At 55.3% G+C, this 24233-nt stretch overlaps 1 protein-coding gene across 12 annotated transcripts in view; it reads right to left on the reverse strand.

Moving 5' to 3' along the window:
- Positions 1–3886: 3886 nt before the first annotated feature.
- TLE3 (TLE family member 3, transcriptional corepressor) overlaps positions 3887–24233 on the reverse strand; it is a 48332-nt gene continuing 27985 nt past the window's right edge. For 3 of the 12 annotated variants that reach the window (XM_061430215.1, XM_061430219.1, XM_061430223.1), the window contains 14 exons: positions 20273–20477; positions 18719–18735; positions 14753–14872; positions 13792–13842; positions 13039–13191; positions 12500–12641; positions 11737–11936; positions 11085–11161; positions 10057–10306; positions 9449–9696; positions 8786–8933; positions 7784–7934; positions 6862–6938; positions 3887–5903 (listed from right to left, as the gene is read on the reverse strand). In XM_061430215.1, coding sequence (XP_061286199.1) covers positions 5796–5903; positions 6862–6938; positions 7784–7934; positions 8786–8933; positions 9449–9696; positions 10057–10306; positions 11085–11161; positions 11737–11936; positions 12500–12641; positions 13039–13191; positions 13792–13842; positions 14753–14872; positions 18719–18735; positions 20273–20477 — 1947 coding nt within the window. In that variant the 3' untranslated portion in view covers positions 3887–5795. The remainder of the gene's footprint in view (positions 5904–6861; positions 6939–7783; positions 7935–8785; positions 8934–9448; positions 9697–10056; positions 10307–11084; positions 11162–11736; positions 11937–12499; positions 12642–13038; positions 13192–13791; positions 13843–14752; positions 14873–18718; positions 18736–20272; positions 20478–24233) is intronic. The other 9 variants (XM_061430220.1, XM_061430216.1, XM_061430221.1 and 6 more) reach the window with 5 other exon arrangements.

The following is a 24233-nucleotide window of genomic DNA, read 5'->3' on the forward strand; positions in this document are numbered from 1 at the left end:
AGATCAGGGCAAAAGGGAGAACTAGACGGGTTGGGGGAGGGAGACGGAGGAGGATGTGCCTCTTACTCTGGGCCTTGGCACATGCTGTTCCTTCTACCTGGAACACTCTGCTCCACACCTCCCTTGGGCATGGCACCTCTTTGTTCTTTGGGCCTTGGTTCGGCTCACTCCTTCCAAGAAGCCTTGCTCTGACTCCACTCCCTGGGTAACATCTCTACTGTGTGCTGTGGCATCTTCCGGTTTGTGCCTTCTCACCCAAGTTATGGGCATTAGCATTAACCTGCTGGTATCTGCCTTCCTTTTGGGCTTCCCTGGTGGCTCAGACAGTAAAAGAATCTGCCTGCAATGTGGGAGAGCTGGGTTTGATCCTGGGTCGGGAAGATACCCTCTAGACAGAACTGGCAACCCATTCCAGTATTTTTGCCTGAGGAATCCCATGGACAGAGGAGCCTGATGGACTACAGTCCATGGGATTACAGAGTTGGACAGGACTGAGTGACTCACACACACACACACACACACGCATCTCACCAAGTGGCAGTTGTCACTTTACGTGACTGTTTCTCCCGGCTGGCTGAGCACACTGTGGAGAGGGCAGGCATCATGTCTTACTGATCTTTGCATCCTAACACCTAGAACCATGCCCGGCATATGTTGGGGTCTCTCCATAGAAATGTTGGTGGGATGGATGGGTAGATGGAAGGATGATTGGAGAGATGAGAGGATGAGTGGATGGGTGGATGGATGGATGGATGAATGAGTGACTGGTGAATGGATGGAAACATGGGTAAGGTGGGTGGGTGTGTTCTAGAAAGTTCTCAAGGCAGGATACTGGTTTCCACGACTCTTGTCGGCCATGGCTCTTCCATGAGAAATTTCCTCACCAGTCCTCTTAAAGAAGAGGCAGGAATCCTCATGCCCTAGATGCTAATCCTTGAGACAGTACCGCTCAGTCCTGCCCACTAAGCGGCTCCTTCACGGAGGCCGTGGTATGGGTTTAGGGGAAGGGGAGGTGTGAGTCGCAATGTCGGCTCAGGCCGTGTGACTCATGGTGAGTTATGTAGCCTTTATGGGCCTTCACTGTCCCATCTATCAAACGAGGGGCCAAGGACAGACGTCTCTCCAAGTACAAAAGTTCCAATTTTGGTGTAATATTTAAAAATACTTCACGAGTATGGTACATTTTATAGAGTACATTTCCTACTGTTGTCACAAAAACATCAAATGATGCCCAACCGTGCAAATAAAATAAGGCTCATCATGTTTGTTTGTTATACTTTATATTAAAAATAGTTCATTCTCCAACACTGTGTTCTTATAAAAATGTACACCCCATCTCCATGGGAGAGTCCATGGCCAGTTTTTAACATTTAAGTCTTGCCGATCACACTTCCACCTCCAGCTCTCTGGATCTGTTCCTTGGTGCAGACCCTATGATTTAGGACGATCACTGCCTCTGCTGGGGTCGGGGCTGCCTAGGGGTGGGGAATAGGGATGGGCAGTGACTCAGAGAGGCCTGAGAGTGAATGGCTCTGCCATTGTTACAAATGGCCTGGACACTTGCACATCATCTGATGTGACCTGAAACCACGAACTTGGTTTCTGGCCAGAAACTCTGGCTTCTGACGACCATGCCCTCTCTGTTTGTTTCAAAGATCTTGCTTTGAGCAAAGGCAGAGTGACCAAGCTGGAAGACCCTCAAAAGCCAACCTTTTCTCTGGTCTTCAGGGACAAGCCACAGGACAGCACACTTGCCCTGAGAATCAGGATAACCTCAAGCCAGGTAAAGCTCAGCCTTTATATACTGGTGCTGCCCTGAGTCTATGAGGTCCTGGGCACTGTCTTCAGTCAGCAAAACCGGTCTAGCTGTGCAGACAAGCAAACAGGAGCACTGAAGAGCTGCAAATGCTATGATCAGTATGAGCCTGGATTTTTGCAGGAATGGTTAAGGGGTGACTTTGAAAAAGGCTTGGAAAATGGGACATCCCTCGTAGCTCAGTTGGGAAAGAATTGGCCTGCAGTGCAGGAGTCCCCCTGCAATGCAGGAGTCCTGGGTTCGATTCTTGAGTTGGGAAGATCCCCTAGAGAAGGAAATGGCAACCCCACTCCAGTATTCGTGCCTGTGAAATCCCATGGACAGAGGAACCTGGCAGGCTACAGTCCATGGGGTTGCAACTGTCAGACACAACTTAGCAACTAAACCACCACAGGAAAATGGTATCAAGGTTTTCTGCTACTTTGTTGATAAGGAGGTAGGGGCAATCTTGGGGGATTAGAGACAGAAATTGGAGTGTGTACAGTATTTGGGTTCCTCCCCAAAGATTCGAAGAGGCCTCCCAAGCCTTAAAGTGCAGAGGAATCATCTGCAGAGTCGCGAGAGGTGGATACGGCAATGGATATGGCTTTAGTAGGGCTGAGTCGGGGCTGAGGTTCCATAAAGCGGAAAGTGCGGGAGGGGAGCGGTGGTGGGGTGGGAGGCAGTAGCGAGGCAAAGACAAGCATGCGCAGTGAAAGGCTCGGGGTGGAGAGGCTTGTGAGCTTCTTTCTGTCAGGACAGCCGCAGCGCGGACAGGCAGGGTGGAGGCACCAGCACTCAGAGCCGAAGGATGTGTTCCCAACTGCACTTTCACAGGTCAGGTGTCTCTCCCTGGCCTCCACTGGGAGCTTCCGGGCCCGAAGTGAGTCTTGGTCGTCTCCCCATGCTCAATTGTGCCCAGAACCTCTTGGTAGAAGAGCCTTTCTGAGATGGTCTCCCCTTCTCAGCAATGGGCCTCACATTGGCCTTCACTCCCAGGAGCCAAGAGTGGAGGGGAGCATTCTGAGACATTCTTCCTTTCTACCCACTGGGACCTGCAGCCCTCAGGCATAGAGAGAATGTTCTGGCCAGACTCCCCCATTTGGCCCTGCTAGCCCTCTGCTGTGATGATCAGACTTTGACACGCAAGGAAAGCATGGTTCAAAGGGGTGTTCCTTTACTCAAGTTTGTGCCACCAGTACAAGACAGAGATGTCAGCCAAACATAGCCGCAGACGGGCCTTCTTCCTACATGCTGGAAGCTTCTCTTCTGCAAGCCTGACAGGAAGCCCAGCTCCAGCTAAGTGACCCTGGTACGTGCAGTCCAGCTGTCCTTTCGAGGCTTAGAATAAAGGCTGCTCTATCTGGATGGTCACTCCTTTTTTCAAATGTTCAATCCTTTCTTGAATGAAATAACAGCAGGCAATCGTTTTTATGTGCTCATTTGCAGTGACTTTGGCAGGACTTGGAAACCACATTAGCCCCACATTCTGGAAATTTAGCTCATGGCTGCATGATGCCCAGGAACCTGGGAACCACCACCCCAGGCCAGTCCTGCACCAAGGGCACTGCCCCCATTTCCTCTCTGTAAACCCCTCCTAAGTGGGGTTGCCCCACAGCATCTGAAGTTAAGCTTAAAAAAAAGAGGGTAGAGGTTTTCAGGGTCCTGATGGTCATAGACACTTTGCAATTTCTCCGCAAGTTCATCCCATTTCATCTTTTTCCGCAAAGAGTTGGGCAGTGGCAGCTACACAGGACATGGGTGTTAACTGTGGACTTCCCCTCTGGGAACTGCCCTGAGGAGACCCCCCCACCCCACCCTGCCTTAAACTGGGGAGACAGCACAGGGCTGGGGTCATGAAAACACTCCCTTTTTAACTGTTCCACATGATCACTTTCTAGGGGTGTGGGGGCAGTATGGGAACGCTTTAAAAAAAGAAGCGCTCACATTTATGGATGACAAAGGAGATCACCCAGGACGTGGGGTAGACAGCACCCCACCCCTCTTCTTGGGAGCGTGAGGGGAGGGAGAATGGAGATAAACTACTGGGGTGGGGCAGGGGGAGGAGGAAGAATTAAAACGCAACAATCAAACCTTTAAATAGTAACTTTTAAAAATATAAAAACAGGTCATTACAATGACTTTTCATTTTCTTTTTTTCTTCAGGAATCAATTTGTCTTCTACCCTCGCCTTCCCTTGTGGCAAGAGCCTTAACAACAGGTGGTGGCTAAGCATCCGAGACCCAGAGAGAGAGAGACTGAGAGAGGAAGAGAGACACAGACAGACTCTGGACACCCCTCCCCAGCCTCAGAAAGGTTAGGGCACCCACCTTGCCCTTCTCTTCCACCTCCAGAGCCAGGTATGTGGAGGGGCTCACCTGGGAGCAAGAACATTGGAGAGGGGTTCACTGGGAACCCCCCTTCCTTCTAACCAGACAGGATCACACATTAGAAAATAACCCATAAAAATGCAGTATAAAAATTATCTTCCATATGCTACATCCACGGAGAGCCCACCACCAGGACTCATAACGGCCTTTAGCTTTTCCTTAAGAAAAAAAAAAAAAAAGACCAAAGGAAAACCAAAACAAAAAACAAAATTCTAATACCTCAGAACATTTTGGTACCAAAAAGTGGCACCCGCAGGAGCTGATATTCTACCTGTAAGCTGTTTGGGCTCCTAAGAGAGACAGGAAGCCAGGAGAAGTCAGCACGGTGCACCCCCAGCCCAACCCCAAGTCCCCTCTCCCCGCTGCCCTGCCTGGGGTGGGGGGGCAGGGAGATCAACCTTAGACTCCGTCCTGCAGGCTAAATACACATTTTCCCTCTAAGGAGAGAGTAAGGGGTCAGAGGCAGGAAAGTGGGGAGAAGGCATTTTATGAAAGGACATCACTTCTAATTCCTTTTATTCAAATTAAAAAAAAAAGCACCCACATCAGTTGCTATTTTCCTCTGGTAGCTCCCTGAGCTGAGTTGCTATGCGTTCTTCTACCTTTGTGTCCTTTTCAGGTTGTGTCCGAAGATTAAGTAGGGCTGGAGACAGAGTGCCTTTGAACTTCCATTTCTCATCACGACAACCAAGTGTGCACCAAAGAGAGATGGAGGCGGGGGTGGGGTGGGGGAGACAGACAGACAGACAGCTTCAGACACCCGAGAGGGGAGCCAAAGGGCTAAGAGGCAGGTGGAACTCAGGAGGCCACAGAAAAATTCACTGTGTTTCTGCTGCCGTCAGCCTGGGTGGCACCCGTCTCGAGCTCTGCCTGTCCGTCAGTCTGTCTGGAGCTGGGTCCTGACATGCCTTAAGACGATTTCCAGGTCTACATGGAGACACACTCACCCAGGGGTACCTGATGGCTGACCTGGCCGCCAGCCATGCTGCCCCTCCTCCACCCAGGAGTCTTCTTCCTCTCCCACTCCCCTCTCCATTCTGCCCCCCTCCCTGCCTCCCCTTCCCAGATGGGAACTTGTTTAAAAAAAAAAAAAAGCCACCACCACGAGTGGATTACGAATACAGCAGGCGAAATACACGGCTGGCATTGCCGGTGGGAAGGGGCCTCCTCCCCCGCTGACCAGTCCGAGATAGGAGTCTGTTATTTACACTTTTCACAAACCTTGTGCGCTGCACAATCGGGGACGTGAAACCCTCCCCCACTCCCTGGTACAAACGTGTGGTCCACACTCCAGTGTCCCCGGGCTGGGGAAGGAGGACACATCAAAAGAAAGGGGAAGGTAAGAGATTCATGAGGGTGTATGTGGAGAGCCGGAGCCATGAGCCTCCAAATCTACGTGCAGCCTCTGCCAGCATCGTTATGGGAGGAGGAGGGGAGAAATCCATGGGAGTCCGTGAGACACAGGAGTCCCGACGTGACGGGCGTGTCCTCTCAGCCCGCCGGAGCGCGGTGCTGGGCCGCTCGCTGCCCGTCCTCCGTGTCTGCGGGGTCTCCCTGGCACAGCCGAGTCGGGGTCTCCCAGAGCTTGACAGCCCCGTCACAGTCCTTGCTTAGTAGATGACCTCATAAACCGTGGCCTTCTTGTCACCAGAGCCTGTTACGATATATTTGTCATCCGCCGAAATGTCACAGCTCAAGACTGACGAGGATTCCTTAGACTGGAGGAGGAGAGAAAGGACAGAAATTCACTCTCTGGGGGAACTCAGCGCTTTCTTGGTACTCGTGGGATTCACCCGCCCTCTGCCCACCCTGGAGAGCAAACACAGCCCTTCCCATCAGTGGGGCCCCTTCTGCCTGGCCCATTAACTGGGCCAGATGTGATCTTTACAGTCAGCTCTGAGCAGCAAAACACAACACTTGAGTGTGAGCTTTGCATCCTGAGTTTACAAATAGGAAGAAGCGTTTCTGAGCTGAGAGCAGGTGTATCCAGTGTAACTAGAGACTCTTGAAAGTTACATGTGTGATGCACCAGATGCCAGACTTCCAAACTGCATCAAGAGAATGTCTTACTGGCTCTGAAAGAGAGTGTGTGTGACTGTGTAAGTGTGCAAGACTGTGTGTGTGTCTCTCTCTCTGTGTGAGTGTATATGAGTGAGCGAGGGAGAGTGCAGTGTCAGGCCCCAGGCTTTGAAAACCCACACACAAAAAAAGCCTCTTCCCTCTCTCATACCTCTTTCTGGATCCTTCTCTGGCCCCATACCTCTCTCCTTATATTGAAGTGTTGAGATGGAAAATGAACTTACTTTAATACCAGACAACACTGCTCAGAAAAAAAAAGCTGCCCAGTTTGCTCATACGCCCGGTGCGCCTCCTGTGAGGGCTCAGTGTGCAGGCCAGAGCCAAGAGCATGTTTTCATTCCTCCTTGCTCTAGAAATCCTACAAGAGCCCCTGCTAAAAGCCCTCGCCCCAATTGGTCAGATGCCACTAGCAGCAGAGTATGGGTCCCACTGATGTGCCCAAGTCCAAACCCTCACCGCTGGAGAAGCCGTCTTGGACTCCCAGTAGGTAGGGGTCAGGGCAAGTCCTGCTCTGCCTCCCCCATCCCTGCCCCATCACCGTGGCCAGGCCCAGACTCTCAGCAGAATCAAGAGGGGCACTTGGAGGGCAGGTAGTACCTGGAATATGCTGGCTCCATACGGAGTCCTCCAGGCGTTGAGAAGGTTATCTTTCCCAGTGCTCACAAACCACTTGCCTGCAGGCAAAGGAAACATCAGGTTGTGGGCTGCTGCCCTCTAAAGCAAGACCCGCCCCACATGGCCAGCTACCATGGAAACGCGACCTGCTAACTAGTGCTGGGCTGACTCTTCCCTTGTGAGAAGCGTTTTGTAATCAAGACATACCACACACACACGGACACACACGGACACTCAGATACTGCCTTTCTCTGCAATCAAGGGGAGGGGTGGACAGGCTGGGACAGAGAGAGGCAGGATCTGCAGTGAATCACAGGGATTACACTTCGCCAGAAGATTCTTTTTAAAGCCACTAAGCTCAACTGACCCATCTCGATTCTACTACTGAAAGATGGCAGGAAGTACTGGGGATGGCGAAGCTCCAAGCAGCTAGAGATCCAGCCAAAGGTGGTGGGTCTCTGCAGGCACGCCACCAGAGCTTTGCCTGCGTTAAAGCTCCAGGGTTCCCAAAGCCCTGGGGGGTGCCTGCTATTCCTGGTCCATAAAGACCTGTTGGGGTTCAGAGAGGCTGGGACTGTCCTAAGCTGCATGGCTAGTCAGTGGGCCGGCACATACTCCAGTCCAGAGCTGTGGCTACCAAAGCCCATGGTCCAAACCACCTGTAGGCAGGTGCTCTGCTCCTGCCCCAGGCCAGCAAGGTCTGGCTCTGGCCTGGTGTCACAGGTGCTTGGTACCCTGTGACAGTACCTGCATCCTCAGATGCGGGGCGGGATGGGGGTACTGGTCTGGGTCAGGAGGCTGGTTCTGAGACCATGCTCACTTAGGGGGGCTCTGGCCCTTCTCCAAGCTCCGAGCGGCATCCCTGCACAGAGGGCTGGCCAGGCTCCCGCTCCCCCAGGCTCACCGCAGTAGGCGAACTTGAGGGACAGCACGCAGCTCTCGTGCAGGTGCAGCTGGTACTTGTCGGGCTTGGTGTGGTGCAGCACCTCCACGTTGCTGCTCTCCATGCCCACGGCCAGCCACTCCCCGGTGGGACAGTAACCCAGCGAGAAGATCTGCAGGGGAGGGGAGGACAGAGATCAGCATCCTCCAAAACCACGGCAGCGGGGTGCCGGGGGCAGTGCGGCGGGGACAGGAGGAGGGAGAAGAGGGGCACTCCTCCACGGCCCTGCTCAGGAACCCTGTGGGCTCAGTCTTACCGACTCCCTCCCCTAGCACCTCCCCACCTGCCATGTGCAATGTAAAGTCCCCCTCTCTCCCCCTCAAGGGAATAGGATCTCATGTTTTATCCCCAATCAACTTCCCAGGTGAGGAAGCTGAGGCTCAGAGAGGTTGCTGACTCTAAAAAGTAAAGCGGCAGAGCCAGGATTCAAACTCAGAGGTGACACAGACATTTCACTTTCAAAGTTATTCTCTGTCTCAGTGACTTTCACCTTTCCTTAAGAAAAATATGAGTAAATAAAACACTAATATATTAAACGTGCAAGATTAAAATATTAACACAAATAACACAATAACAAAACGTAATAATACTTAGCATTTATAGAATGCTTTCTATAGCCAGGCTTACAGCCAAGGCTTTCAGAGGGACCATTGCAGGTACTCACATCAGACCCATGAAGTAGCTATGACTATTTCCATCCCATGAATGAGAAAACTGAGGCCAAATGCTCAATGGCAGAGGAGCTGGGAATCAAGGGGCAAGTGTGACCAACTCCAAAGCCTTGTGGATTCTGCTTCATGGCCACTTCCTCCAGGAAGCCTTCCTAGATGACTCAGCTTGGTCTCAGGTCCATTTGTAATGACTGCGTGTGAGGACCCCTTGGTCCCCTGAACCAGTCCCTGAGACCCAGGGAGGGAAGGCCCCATGCTGCCCCAGTGGACGGGGAGGGTCCCAGGCGCACACCTGGGAGGTGAAGTCGTGCTGCTGCAGCTGCCGGCCCTCCCGCAGGTCCCAGGAGCGCACGGTGTTGTCCAGGCCCCCCGTCCACAGCTTGGTGCCGTCGTGGGAGATGTCTATGCAGCTGGCCCCGTCCGTGTGGCCCTGGAACTGCCTAGGAAGGCCAGGCAGGGGTGAGGGTGAGCCCCAGGGAAGCACTGACTGCTATGTTGACAGCTGTCCCAGGGAGACGCCAACTCTGCCCCAGCAGAACGGGAAGCTCGAGGGCCATGGTCCCTCAGGGCTCCTCTCCCACGCGAGCGTCTCGGCCAGGGCCAGTACTTGCATGCATGGTCACAGGGAGGGAGGACTCAGACCCAGCAGCTTAAGCTCCTCCAAACCGGTCTCAACGCCACCTCTTCTCCCCACATCTCTGCGTGTCTCAACTTATCTGAGTTCTGCCCTGCCAGGTCTGCCCCAGGCCCCCTCTCCCTGGAGCCTGGTGCAAGCTCCTGGTCCACAGAGCCCTCCCGCCTCTGTGGGCACCTGGTACAAGCCGTCCTTTCACCTGGGTGCCCTCACCTGTGCCACCCCAGCCACCCCACAACACCTCAGACCAGCTGGTCGCAGCCACGATGCCAGCACGGCCTCCCCAGGGCGAGGACACCCCCGATCCCCCCCGTGCCTCACCTGACCAGCGTCTGGTTGTGCAGGTCCCACACGGCAATGTTCCCATCACTGCAGCAGGAGAAGCAGACTTTGGCGTCAGGGCTGATGGCCAGGGCGTAGCAGGCCGGAGCCGAGGACGTCAACTCAGCCTTGATGCGGGGCGTGGGCGAGGCCAGGTCCCAGATGGTGAGCGTGCTGGCCTCGCCGCCCACGATGAGCGTGCGCCCATCGGGGAGCAGCTTGCAGGAGCGGATGTAGTTGTCCCTGTTCTGAAGGGGGAGGGGACAATGCTCAGCGCCACCCACCTCTCCTCCCGGGGACCGGGAGAGTCACATCCAGCAACACTGAGCACCCTTGCCACATCTGCTCTCTTCCTGCCCTTAATCGCGGCTGCCAGGCTGACCCCACTGCTCACTCGTGACTTTTTAAACTTTCACTTCTTCACAGACCCCTGGAGACCAGCATCATCTCCCCAGACAACGAAAGCAGGGTTCAGAGAAGTTTGCCAGGTTGCCCAGAGTCGCTCAGTCGATACAGGGCTGCGCCTGGCCAGGTCAGTGGGGCGCTGCCCCAGGCCCCAGCTCTCCTGTAACTGCTAGAAGGGATGCCCGCAGCCCTAGGATCCTCACCAGGCAGTCCAGCTGGGAGATGGGGCTCTTGCTCCCCGGCTGGCTGATGTCCCAGATCTTCACGCAGCCCTTGCCTCCTGTGTAGACGTGGCGCGTGGGGTTGCTGATGGTCACCGCACACACCACCTCCCCGTGGCTGAGAGTGTTGATCTGCCGGGCGTGCCTGGGGATGCCAGGGCCTGCCAGGGCGTCGTGGGGGAAGGGCACGGGCTGCATCTGCCCATCAGCGCTCACATGGAAAGAGTAGGCTCTGAAAGGGGGAGAACCACGCTTCTGCCATCTCCAGTCCTCTAACAGTTTCTCCTAACCGGCCCTAACCCCTGCCTGGCCTGCCTGCCTCCAAGGTGTCCCCTGCCCTCATCTTAGGAAACCTGGTAACCCTAACCTCCTTGACCTGGTTCCACCAGGACGGAGACAGCTTCATAGTCCTGCCTTGACTTCTGCCCCTGCTTATAGATCCTCGCTCCGAACCACGTCACCGACCCCTCGTTGCCTTGGAACACCCTCTCCCGCCATCTATACAATCCCTAGCACTCTGACCCCGGAGAGGGCCCAGCTTGAATGCCACCCCTCCTCTAGGAGCCAGTAGTATTAGGGAAGAAAATCTGCTTGCCCCCCATCCCTGAATGAATCACAGAGTACACATCAGAGCCAGGGGTGAGCCAGTGTAGTCTGCCCGCTGGTTCAGGTCATAGGAGTGCCAGCTGCGGCTAGAACCCACAGGAACCCCCAGGGCAGGGAAGATCCGTGGCATCTGGTTGGGAAGCCCAACATGTGAAATGTTCCTCCCCTCTCAAGTCCAGGGATCACAACCTCAACCCCAAACCTTCTTCCCCTTTCAGAGGGAGCCTGGGGGCGATCAGGAGTGCAGCCAGGCAGCCACCAGTGGGATTGCAACCTGCCCCAGGGGCACCCCTAGAGAGGCAGACACCTTTCCCCAGGAGAGGCCCATCAGGGCAGGGGTGGGTGAGTGGGTGGTGTGCTCTCTGCCCTCCCCAACAAGCAGAAAATAAGTAGTCAAGGCTTACGGTTTTCCACCAGGAATGGAGGCGAGGCTTGAGGGCAGGCCTGTGGCCCGCATGGGAGGGTGAGGGTCAAAGCCAACCTGTAAGGCAAGACAAGGCCAGCCCTTAGTGAGGGGTGCCGCCCTCCGTCCCCCTACTATACAACGCCACAACCCCAGCTTCCTCCTTCACCACGTCCTGTCCCACCAGCACCACGCTGCCTCTTCACAGCCCAAGATGGCTGAGCAGAGCAAAGCCCCTGTTCCAGCGACAACACAGGCCGGGGCCCTCTCAGTAACAGCAGACACGCCTTGGTATAACACGTGGGCAGCCCCACGGGCCGAGGCCCTGCCTTGTGAAATCTCCTGACTCACCATGGGAGTCCCACCCCAGAGCGCCCAGAGAGACGGGTGCCAGCCCCGCTTCCCAGATGGAAGGGCAGCCCAGGGCGGCTGCTGGTGGAGGTCACGTGGTGACCAAAGGGCAGGGGTGGGAACCAGGCCTGTGACCCCAAGAGTGTTCCCTTCTGCTTCCTCATGAACACTCTCCCCCAAGGAGCTGCCTGTCACTGGACCCAGAGGCGCCCCCTGCACGCAGGACGGGTCTCTCTAACCCCCTCCACTCCCCTCCCACTCCTTGCCCAGCCCCCCAAAAAGGAGCCAAAAGGTCTACGTACAGCTCCAAAGCTCACCATTGGCGATCGGCCGTAGGCGGCGGCAGCGGCGGCCGCAGCCGCGCTCATCTGGGGCGGGATGTTGTGGAGGCCTGCGTAGGCGCTGGGGCTGGTGAGGGAGCCATTCATCTCGTGGTGGCTCATCATGGCAAAGGGCGCGGCGTAGGAGCTGGTGATGGAGATGGGCGTGCGCAGGGCCGAGGCTGCAAGGAGGCGGACGTAAGCCCGGACGCACCGCCAAGGGGAGAGGGTCCCACCCCCTCCATCCAGGAAAAGCGCAGGCCACCAGGCTGCCTCTGGCCCAGAAGCAATCTTTCCTGTCTTCTCAAGCTATCCACTCCAGGCAGTCCTCCTGGGCTGAGCTCACCTACCAGAGATCCCCATGTTCACAGCCCAAGAAGGTTTGAGGTGAGAGATGTGCCCACCTTTTTTTATAGAACAAGATTCAGAGGCCCAGAGAAGACCATTTTTCAGAATCTCACAGAACTAACAACAAAGGCAGACAGACACTGATGGTGTCCCGAGCTGTCTGAAGCTCCGTCCACACGCTGAGCTCAACGGTGGCCCCAGTGAGCCCTGACATGAGTGCTGAAGCAGCAGGCGTTCACCTCGGTGTCAAACCTGACCAAGTTCCGCAGAGACAGGCCCTGGGACAGCCCTCACTCCGACTCCCTGCCTGGTGCTCTGGCCCATCTGTGAGGCTCCAGCCCTGGCCCGGGGCAGACCCTCCCCTCAAGCACAGTCAGCTCAGCCCCATTGTGCCTACCCATTATACCTAGCGGGTCCATGCCTGGAGGTTTGCCTGGCATCGACCGGAGCCCCGGGGTCGTGCTGGTGCCAGGAGTTGGGGCATCATTCCGCGGGGTTGGTGTGTTGGACTTGAGTCCAGGGGTGGAGGATTTGTCATTCTGCAAGGGGGAAACGCAGACACCAAGGGAGGCTATGAAGATTCCTTTCTCCAAGAGCTAGACACCACATGAGGCCTAGTTCTCAATCTTCTGCCACACAACCCCTTCATTCTTGAACAGTCTTGTTTGGCAGGGACTGTGTTCATTGTTCCCATTTTACAGATGCAGCAACCGAGGCTCAGAAAGAGTAACTAAGCACAGGGTTCAGCCTGTACGTGGTAAAGCCAGGATGTGAACCCAGGCCAAGCCCCAATCCATGTGCTTTCTGCTCCACCCCTCCACCTTCTAATCAGCAGCACTCCAGGTGCAGCCCCTTTTCCAGAAACTTTTTCTCTCTGCCCCAACCCTCCCTAGCCCTCTCCTAGTCTCTGCGGTGCCAGGAGCAGACCCCACATACATGACCAAGGTCTTTGGTCTTGGAGGAGGGCGTGCTGCTGGAGGAGGCCACCGAGGCGGGGCTGGTGGGGGCATCCTTCTTCAGGCCACGGGCCTTGTCCAGCCCATTTTCAGGAGGGGAGTGTGCCGGGCTGACCCGGGGTGTCGCAGGGTCCTAAGGACACAAGTGAGGCAGAGATGTGCTAAGAGCTACGATGAGCCTGAGTCTTCTCTGGTCCCAAGGGGAGGCCACCAGCTCTTAACAACCTAGTCTGACCCTTCCTCATCCCAGAGACAGGGAGACTGAGGACAGAGCGGGTGGGTGGATGGGATCTGCTCAAGACCAAACATGAGTTCAGGCCTCCATGCTGCGGAGCTGGCCCTCTTGACTTCGTGTAGATCCCTTCTAGCTCCTCATTCCCAGCTGAGGCTGACCCATGGGGCTCACCACCCTAAAACCCTAGGGATGGTGCGGAGAATAGAGCTGACCTAGAGGACCAGGGGAGCCGGCCTCCCACTGGGATTTTCAGGGGTCTCTCTCTCTGGAGACCCATCCTAGGAAGCCAGCATGCTGAATGACTCCCCAGCCACCAAGCAGCCAAGCCCTGTCTTCCTCCTCCTGACCAGCCTGATGCCCCCAACCCAAAGGCCTCAAACCCAGCTGGAGCTGCCAGTAAGGGTGCAATAGCCGAGACACAACAGCTCCCACCTGGGACAGGAACCATCTCCAACTCCCCACGCAGAAAGCCACCCTGCGACCGGGAACTGCCCTCACCTCATTGGAAACGTCCACCACTAGATCATCACTCTTGTCCCCGTCACTATCCTGCATGGAGAGAGAAGCCAATGAGAGGCCACACCCACCACAGACTGAGCCCAAACCATCCCATTTCCACCAGTCAGGAGCTGAACCTCAGCCAAACCCCAAAGTGCACACTGTCCCCACTCAGCCCCACCAGCGGCGGCCTCCTCTTTGCTGCTTACTAGTGCAGCCTCCCGGACCCAGGGTCTTTCGGCTCCCATAGCCACCGGCAGCCTCACCCACAACTGCCCCATTATATTTCTAAGCTTCCTTTAACTTGTCCCTCTGGAGCCAAACACCTCTCTCCAGCTGGCCTGACATCCGCCATCACTTGTACATGCACTGGTCTCGTTCCATCATTTTCATCACAGTGTGGGAAGGGTGATTAGCCTCATCTCCCAGAAACGCAGCTGAGGCTTTGGCTGCACGATACGCCCAAAGCCCCAGAGCAGCCAAGGAGCTGGACAGGGAGGGCTGGGCCCAAGGGCACTGGCTCCCACACCGCATTGCCCCCTGCCCTCTGCCCCAGCTCTCAGCCCTGCCCAGCCTGGCACAGAGCAGAAACCATGACCACCTGCAGGGTCAAAGTATGAGGGCACCAGGGATGGCACCTGGAGCAGACCACAGATTCTGAGGGGGCGGTGATGGTAGCACGGGGTTGTGGGTCCATCTGGGGGGGGGCCCCTAACTCTCCCCAGACTCCACAGGGCCCAGGGGGACCTCTCTGCTCACTCCCTCCTGGCTGTGGCCCATATGCTCACAGCACACTGATCTATGCAGGCTTCCCACGCCCAGGCCACCTGCCCTCCTCAGCGGGCCACCTCTCCTCCCCAACCTGTACCTGACTCTTCCACGACCAGGCCCTGGGGTGGGGGAGGCTCCTCCTTCAGCCCGGCCGACCCAACACAAACCCCAGCAGAGACCCCAGACGTACGTATCGGCTCAAACTGTCCTTCTCTTCTGCTTTCCGCTTCTTGGCTTCCATGCTGTAGTCTGCAGATCCCCGGTGCTTCTCACTAGCTCGCAGGCTTTCCGAGGGCGACACTGAGTTATTCTGGAAGCAAGGAGGAGACTCAGTGTGAACATTTCATTCGTGCATCGATATAGCTCAGTGGGGTGACCCAGAAGGTCAGTTGAGGTGTCGTGTGTGCCCTGTAGGTCTTGGCTCCATCAGAGCTTCACCAGGGAGGGACGCCCTCCCAACTCCCCAGATTTGGTTCCTCTGGGAGAGGCCCTGAGAGCATGACAATTCTCTTTTGTAGCAATGCCGCTGCTGTTAGATAATTAACCTTGCACGAGACACTGGCCTCTGGCCTATTAGCCTGTGCGCTTCATGAAGGCGGGGGTCGCACCTATCTCCTTTTCCACCCCTCTGTGCTCAAAGAATGGATAAACTGAATTTGTACAGAGTCTTGAAGACGGATCTGAGCCGACAAACGGGCTATGCACAATACCTCATCTGCTAAACCTGACAGGAAGAGGGACTGACAGGCAGGGGAGCTGCCAGGTGCCAACAGGTCTCCCAGTGTAAGTACGCAACGGGGCATTTTGTGTGAATGCCCCTCCATGACGGCTTGGCCTCCCGCAATTTTAGAGAGAAACACCAGGGTTGCAATGATGCAGAAAACACAATGTTATGAAGCCTCTCCCTCTGAAGATGGGAAAAGGCATAGAGGGCAGGTGGAATTCCCCTCCACTCTGTGATGATGGCCAAGTCCAGGTCCCGAGACGACGGGAAACGTGCCCAAGGTCCCCCAGCAGGAGGCCACTTGAAGAAAACCCGAGGCTTTTATGCCTGGAAAGAACTAATGAGTTCTCCCTTCAACTACAAAGCAAGTGAGGATGAGAAGAGTTTGGAATGTAAGGCCTGGGAAGAGGGAAGGTGGGCTAACAAGGTGAGGCAGGAGAAACAATGACAGTGGGTCTGAGGATGGAGCAGTCTTGGAAGTTGAGAGCTTCTCTCAGAGAAGGACTCCAGCTGGTGGTGCGATGGGTGAGTAGGGAACAACAGGCGTCACGTGGCCTCCAACACCAGGCTGGGAGCAGACAGGGAGGTGCGATGGGCAGGGGTACCTGCCAGCAAACCTCCGTGCCAAGGGAAAGATACCACAACCCCCTCTAGGGGACCACTGAGGTTTGTTCCTTCCTAAGAGACTACACTGGTGGCTCAGTGGTAAAGAATCCACCTGCCAATGCAGGAGACACAGGTTCATCCCCTGGGTCAGAAAGATCTCCTGGAGAAGGGAATGGCAACCTATTCCAGTATTCTTGCCTGTAGAATCCCATGAAGGGGAGGAGCCAGGCAGCTACAGTCCATGGGGTCGCAGAAGAGTGGGACACGACTGAATGACCAAACAATAACACGACAAGAGGCCGCTCTGCACCTTCCCCTGCATCCCTCGGCACCTTCTTCTGCGCACCTGCCCTGGATCAGGCTTGAGGCTAGATGCAGGTGTGGAGGAATGAACAAGATGCAGTCCCTGCCCTCCAGCAGCTGACCGCCCAGCTGGGGCAGGGCGGGGAGCAAAGTCCAGTCCATCCTCGTCCCCGTGCCCAGGGGTGTGTGACAAGCCTACATGGGGACCTGCAGAGATGTCTCCTCAAAGGCGGAGGCCTTCCAGAGGCAGATGGAAAGTCTCCCCACTTCCCCCAGAGGCAGGGTCTGGCGTTCTGCGGGGAGCTGTGCGGGAAGGAGCCACAGAACCTCATTTCCTCCCCTAAGCCGGTTTCTGGGCAGCCCTTCCCTGCCAAGCTTCTGCCTGAAGCAAATTAAAATGGCAGAGTTATCAAGCCTTGAAGAAAATATGGAGGTTATAATGGAAGTGCAGCTTCAACCTTCCCCGCAGCTGGGCAGGCGCGGCAGCGATGCGCGCATAGCCGCAATTCAATTAGCCGCGGCGAGCGCCGGCAGAAAAATCACTGTCATTTCATTTCCTCCGACGGCTACCACCCCGTGCTAAGCAGAAACGCTCCCAGCCCCTCTGCTCTTGCGCGGGTAGCAAGGAGAGGGGGGCGTGCGGCCGCTCCTGTTTCTCCCCGCGACCCAGGCCGCGGCTCCGAGAACAGCGGGCTCTTTCTTTTGCAGTCAGCTGCAAAGCCTCGCTGCTACCGGAGGAGAGTCATGTCAGGCGTTTAGCGGCATCGATCCAGCCCGCCTCTGGCTGGCAGGCGGCCAAAAAACTAAGTATTTTTTATTGCTTCGGCTAGGCAAGGAAATATGAATGAAGCTACCTCTAATTGGACTCCAGACTAACCCCTCCGGGACAGCTTCCAGCCCGGCCAGTCGGCCCCCCTCCCACTCCGACACGGCCCTGTCTTTCCTGCCGGGGCCTCATCTGTTGACAGCCTGGTTTCCAAAGGGCTGATTACGTTCGTTTCCACTTCCCGCGACACCATGGTTGTGTGCACACGTGTGAGCCCCTACCGCCTACCCCCAGGGCCGGCCCACAGCCCTCTGGGGCAAGGACGGTGACCCCATTCATTTCCATTGAACTCTCCAGGGGCCCCTCTGCCCTGTCTCAACATCGGCGAGCACTGTAAAGAGCCCCGATCTTGGGGGCTCCTCGTGGGATTCTTTAGCAGAAAGCATTCACAGAGAGGGCGCAAAGCCAAGGCCAAGAGAGATGAGGATGAGGACGTGTGAAGGCAGTGAAGGGATTGAGCAGCCACTGCTCTCTGTGGCAAGTCCGTGGTAAGCAGGTAAGCTGGGTCCTGGGTCCTGTGCTAAGTGGGGTCTTCCTAACTAAGGAGAGAGGCTGGCTGAGCAGGAATATTCCCATATTACAGATGGAGAAACTGAGGCTGGGAGAGGCCAAGAGGGCTACCCAATGCCCCATGAAGCCGGGACCAGGCTGAGCCTTGAGGTGTCTAGCCCAGCCCTCTTCCTGTCTAGGTAAACTACCTCTCCAAAAATGTCACCTCCTGGGATCAACACGAAAGCAATCAAAATGGATTTGCAGCTTCAGCTATTCCTTTCTTATGCACCTAGCCATTCCTGGGCCCAAATGACCTGGATTTCTGAGCACACAGGCGAGAGCCTCGGGGACGGACGTGAGCACTGCTGCTGATGGGAGGTTCAGAATCAGCCCAGTGGAGGACTGGGGAGGGGACACGGGTCGAGATGGAGAAGCCACCCGAGGAAGCTGCTGTTTAGATGGTTAGTTAACTGCCTGACCTTCCAAGTCCTACTTAACACGAGGTAATAACCAAAGCCATCCTAACAGATTAGATGGCCCCAGATACAAGGACAGTGATGAGGAATAAAATAGCTTTGCTAATCGCTGGAGGATTTTTTTATCCAGACTCCACTGCGCTCATTCAGAAGGCTTATTCACTTGAAACAGAACCTCTGAGCCTCAGTGTGATCAGAAAGATTTACGGCAAATCTCAGAGCTGGCAGACACGCAGGCAGCCTGGCCTTAATGCTCGCTTGTGAGCACTTCTTAAACCAAGTTAAAGCCTGCAACAGGGAGAAACCTCAGGTGTTGGGAGGAAATAAAGACGATACAGGATCATATAGGAGACAGCCAACCTAGGGGACAGGGAGGGAACTCCGGCTCCAAATGAGGGAGGGACACCAGGGTCCCGAGCTCTGGGGTCAGCCCCGTGACTCCACAACCCCCCTTGTACGACCCAGGGCTGGCCGGCTGACCTCTCCAGTAATCACCTCTTATATAAAAAGGGGGTTAGTTACAGCTCACTTAGCCCAAATCTTCATTTGACAAACGATGGCCCTAAAGCCTGGAGAGGTAAAAGCTTGCCCAAGTGAAGGTCAATCAACAGGTGATAACAAGCTCTTATTTCATGACAATACCCGGCCACCCCCAGGAGCCCACACAGGGTACCCCAAGTACCCTGCACCCCGAACGCACCCCACAGGCCCCAGAGTGCCAGCACTTACCGCACTGGATTCTCTCTCTTCAGGGACAGAAGGCCAGGAAAGGAGGAGGGTCAGGTCCCACAACACAGAAAAACAAAAAGAAAGCAAGGTCAGTCTCGTCCATCTGGCTTTTATGCTTTGCTAGTTCACCGGTTTTAAAATGGGCAGTGGCCTCGCTCTCTGAGTCACCCCGGGTCAGCCAAGGCAGAGCCATTAGGTGACGTCTCTCAGTTTGGAAATTAACCGCCCTAATTCCATCGCTTCGCCGGGCCACCAGGCCTGGGTGGGGCTGCAGGGGGCTCTGTGGCCTAGCTCTCCCTGCCATGCTGAGAAGGGTGCCAAGATTACTGGTCAGCAGTTTTTAAAGCCACGAGCCTGGGAAGGATCATGCTATGTAAAATATCCATAGGATCTGAGAGTTGAGAACATTACTGTTATTTTTTTTTAATTAATTATAGGAGTGGTTTTTTGGTATGGTGGTGTTTTTATCACCCTTCTCTGTTTCTTTGCCAAGAGCCCCTGGAAGCAGAGGCCTCTGATTATCTGCCCAGTCAAGCACTAGCTCCCTGGTCCTCCTGTCTGCTGCAGAGAGGCCCTCTTCCTCTGTCGGGAGGATCATCCTAAGGCAGAGACAAAAATCTTAGTCTCAGTTCCCAGGACCTGCTACCACTCCCTAGCCCCGGCCTGGGCAGGATGGTGATGCTCCAAGGCCCTCATGCCCATAAAGCATTGGCATGTGCCCCAGTGAAATCTAAGCATAAATCAAACCATCACATGGTACACCTTGAATGTGATGTTATGTGTCAATTACGTATCAAAGCTAGAAAAAAACATCTGAGGGCAGACCACACAAAGTGGTCCTGTTTGCAAAGGGTCTGCTAGGAAGCCAGGCCCTTTCCCATCCCGATAAAACGAAGCCCTCCTGATGCCCTCCAGCTTCCTTGCGGGAAGGGCTGAGTAAAGGATGGGGGGCATTCTCACTCCCCATCTTCCCAGTCCTCTCCCTGCAGCGGCACCCGCACTGTCTCTATGTAGCGTACAGCCCCCTAACATGTCTTTACTTGAGAGTCAACTGGGTACCTTTTCCAAGGATCCTTGATGGGTTAAACACCTGGGAACTTGGCCTCTGTTCTCAGAGGGCTAATGATCTCCGTGAGGATAAAACGTTTTCCAGGGAAGGATAGAAGATGATGGCAACAGAGGTCTTGGGACCCCGACTCTTAAACTCCCCTGGGAATTTGGAAAAACCCTCAGCTTGGCCAGGAGGGCCACCTGAAGGAATGGGACTGGGGCTGACCCTTGGAGAGTGGGCAGGGTGTAGCTAGGAAGACGGGAGGGTACTCTAGGATGAAAGGACCAGATGGCTTCCAGGGCAGAGCAGAGCGGGTACACTCAGGGCCTGGGGGTGGGCCTGGTCTCCAGGCACCAGGAGCTTCACTGATGGACGGCTCCAAGGCTTGCTAACTCCTGGTCCTCGGGTGGCAGCGTCCGCAGTGTCCACTCACAGCAGGGCCCCTAGAGCCTCTGCCCACGCCCCACCCCCACCCTTGCCCCTGCCCCGGCCCCGGGTCGCACCTCTGTGGTCCAGCTCATGGTGGTTCTTCTCGTCCTTCACTGACAGGTGGGCCTGGCTGCCCAGTGCACCAAGCGCCAGCAGCCCCGAGCTGCTCCCCGTCACTGGGGGGATCCCTGGAGGCTGGAGGCCTGACGGGTGGGGTGGCAGCTGGACCGGGGGGCCGTGTGTGGCATGGGAGAGGTGCTGCGCCTGGAGCTGCTGTTGCTGCAATGAAGTGGGTGGTGAGCACGGCCGAGCCAGCAGGGCGGCAGAGGCCTGGGCCGCCCTCTCGCTCCTCCAGGAGGCAGCAGGGGAACGCGCACCCCCCCAAAGCTTCATCCCCAGCTCAGGCCACATGCTGTCATGCTGGAGGAAGTCTGTTAATGGACTGCAATTTAGACACAAGATTTATGATGGCAAACACCACCTCCTCCCCAACCAGGACAGAATTTCTCAATGTATGATTCCCAGCCCAAGATAAATAAAGCATGCATTTAAAAACCACAGTCATCAGGGCTCCCTCTCTGTGGAGGGCGATCCACTTTTAAGCTCCCAGCGGTCACAGTTTTGCTCATGCTTACATGCCTGCCAACGTCAGCAGCCAGCGTCTCCCACCCTTAACCCCAACCCTGGGGAAGACTCCCTAATTCTGAAGAACTCCACGCCTGTTTTACAGAGCAAGAGCAGCACACAGCAGAAGAGTCCTGGGATCAAGAAGAGTTTGGGGCCAGAGGAATGAGAACCAATGTCACTGAACAGGAGAGTGGAGAACAGGGTGAAAAGGGGGGCTTTGGAATTAAGACAGATCTGGATCCAAATCCCAGCCCTGGCACTTACTAGCTGGGTGACCTCAGGTGGGTCACTAAGTGATCTCTTAACAATAGCTAACATTTACCAGAGGGCTTTTCATGGCCCCCCTTCTCCCCTACTTTCCCCAAATCTAGACAGGTATTAATTCAGTTATTATCATCAATAGATGGAGAAGGAAATGGCAACCCACGCCAGTATTCTTGCCTGGAAAATCCCATGGACTGAGGAGCCTGGAGGGCTACAGTCCACGGGGTCCCAGAGTTGGACAGGACTGAGCATGCATGACGACGACGACCATCAACAGCAAGGACAACAATCCCTAGTCAAGGATTCTGCTCTGTGGATGTCTCGAACACCTCAACCTAGCACTGGTCTCAGGGTCTTCTCTTCCCCTCGTCCCCTTGTTCTCCCCCAGCAGCCTAGACAAAACACCCTTTATCAATCTTAAGATCGTGTCAAGAACCATGGGCACTGTGCCGCTGACTACACCATGACCAAATATTTCATAGAGATTGAAACATTTCTTGGGAATGACTGGGGCCTCGGGTTATACATACATCTTTCCTTTCAACAAGCACGAGGGGAGGGAATGGAAATTTACTGAATGCCTGAATGAATGCCTGGGCCCTTTCCAAAGCTTATCTCTGACCCTTTCAACTACCTGGCAGAAGGGTTGTGCCCACTTTAAAGACGGCAAACTGGTACTCAGGGGCTGGAATACGGTCAACTACCAACATCATCCAAAGAATGTTCCGAAGGAGACCCCCTGCCCCAGAGCAAGAAGAGTTTATGGGGGTGACAGAGAGCCAAAGCCTGACAAGCTCACCTGTCAATGTGAACCGTGGCTCTCTGGCCACTGCTGACAGACGACAAAATACAGAGAAGGCCCACAGCTCTGGATGCACATGCGACTCCAAGAGGCAGTAAGTGTATCTGAGATCAGGGATTAAAAGCTTCCCAAACGGCTTACCAAGTAAAGAAACTGCCTGCAATGCCGGAGATGCAGGAGACTTAGGTTTAGTCCCTGGGTTAGGAAGATCCCCTGGTGGAGGAAATGGTACCCCGCTCCAGTATTCTCACCAGGAGAGCCCCCTGGACAGAGAAGCCTGGTGGGCTAGAGCTCATGGGATCGCAGAGAGCTGGACACGACTGAGTGTCTGAGCACAGAGCACACATTAAGAGACCTGCTCTTCCTCAACTAAACCACAAACTGCCAACCTCATGCACCCCCAAATTCATGATCCCCACTTTGCAAATGAGGAAACTGAGGTACTACACTCCTAGCCCTGCAGGGCTCATTTTTCAGCGTAGGGGGAAAAGGCTGGGATTACAGCCATCGCTCAAGACCTGGGACGTCTCTTGGCGGGAAGTTTATGGAAGCTGCTGGTGGCCACTGGTCCGGGTTGTCTGCCCTGAGATGCCAGAGCAGACACAAAGTGGAGGTGTCTATCCTAAAGCCATCCACCCCCCAGAGGCAAGGCCCATGGAGGTGCAGCTCGAATGGTTAGTTGGGACGAGGAGTGTCAGTGGGGCAGCCTGCTTCCTGAAAGGTGAACCAGTGAACCAGCACCAGAGTCTTGCAACAGAGTCTATATCTGCAGTTGCAGTGTCTGTATGGAAGACACTGCCTTTCAAAGCTGTTTAGCCTCCAAGAGGGAGATGGTGGTTTTCTGGAGTGGCCCATGAAGCAGGTATGTCTTCTTTGCAACAGAGGAAAGGCAGCTTCCGCGTTACTTCTCATCTTCAAGCACAAAAGAGCAGGACCCCCTGCACAGCCAGAAATTCCCCCGAGGTCTGCTCTGGATGGATGGAAGGCAGGGTCAGGAGCAGTCCAGCAGGCTCCAGGAGGCAAGGACAGACAGCCGACCTCCAAGGCTTCTGTCTCAGGGCGAGGACAGATGCCAGGGCTCGTCAGGTCAAGGGTCTGCTGACAAGCATCCTGGTTGTGACAGAGGGTGAGAAAAAAATCTCCGCAGCGGGGCGGCTGGCAGTGTTCCACTTGTCTCTCCATCCCAGTGTCACAGGCAGGGCACAGCCATCCTCAGGCTGCTTTCCTGTCCCCATGACACATCTCTGACTTCAGAGGACGAGGGGAGGAAACACAGAGACATCCAAGTGGGAGGGTGACGGGGTTTTCAACCGGGGAGAAATGGGATCGAGCCCCCATCCAAGGAGGCACTGGGCTCAATTCTGCAGCAGCCTGTCTCCAGCTTCCACTGTCCCCTCTAAGACCAGGATCTCTCTGTCCATGAAGTGAAAGGAAGTCAACAAACCCCCTCAAACCCCCAACCAGGGGTCAAGGCCCCTCGCGAGTGCCCCCTCCTCTTGCCTTTCACATTTCATGCCAGAACAGCAGCCTGTCAGAGAAGACACCCTGGGGGCAGGCGTGTGTCCCTGCCTTCCTCATGGGGCCAAGTGCCAGGTCCTGGGCTCAGAACACAGGGCCACTCATTCACAGGGGACACTGACGGGAGGCCCTTGCTGGCCAAGTCTGTGTGACTGGATGATGCACATCATGCTTCACGCCTCTGCTACCTGATTTAATGCTTCGCTTCTCAGGTTCATGATATGGGTTAAACCTAGTGAAGTGGTCTAAGCCTTTCCAGGGCTGAGACCCACTGAGGACGTCCCAGCTGTATGAGATGGAGACTTCTCACCTCCCGGGGGAGGGGAGAGCAGCCCCGACCTCTGCCTGGTCCTTCTACTTCTTGCCCACAGAAGAGGCCCCCCAGCTCCAGGTGAATTGTGCGTCTGTGCTCTACTGCAGCTTGGAGGGCTCACAACAATGCTATTACTCCATTTCAGAGACAGGGACAGGCTCAGGGGCGGTGAGATGACTCTGCTAAGCCAAAGAGACCAGAGCCAGAACGCAAGCCCAGCGTGACTTTTCTCTACCATGGCCCCCGGCTGAGAGAAAAGGATGCGTTCATTCTAAGGCTCCCTTTCTGCACCATCCATCCCCCTGTCAACCGAACCCAGCTCATCAGCACTGTGGAGGGAATGCGAGAACCTCAGGACTGGCTTCAGCACACCCTGTGCAATTTGTGACAAGCTACAACCTCCCTCTCCCTCTTCCTCACCCCACCCCTACCTAACCTGAAAAAAAAATAAGTAACCACCACCAAGGACCCATTGTGTAGCACAGGGATCGCTGCTCAATATTCTATAATA

This window comes from Bos javanicus, chromosome 10, assembly GCF_032452875.1.
Source record: "Bos javanicus breed banteng chromosome 10, ARS-OSU_banteng_1.0, whole genome shotgun sequence".
Lineage (NCBI taxonomy): Eukaryota > Metazoa > Chordata > Mammalia > Artiodactyla > Bovidae > Bos > Bos javanicus.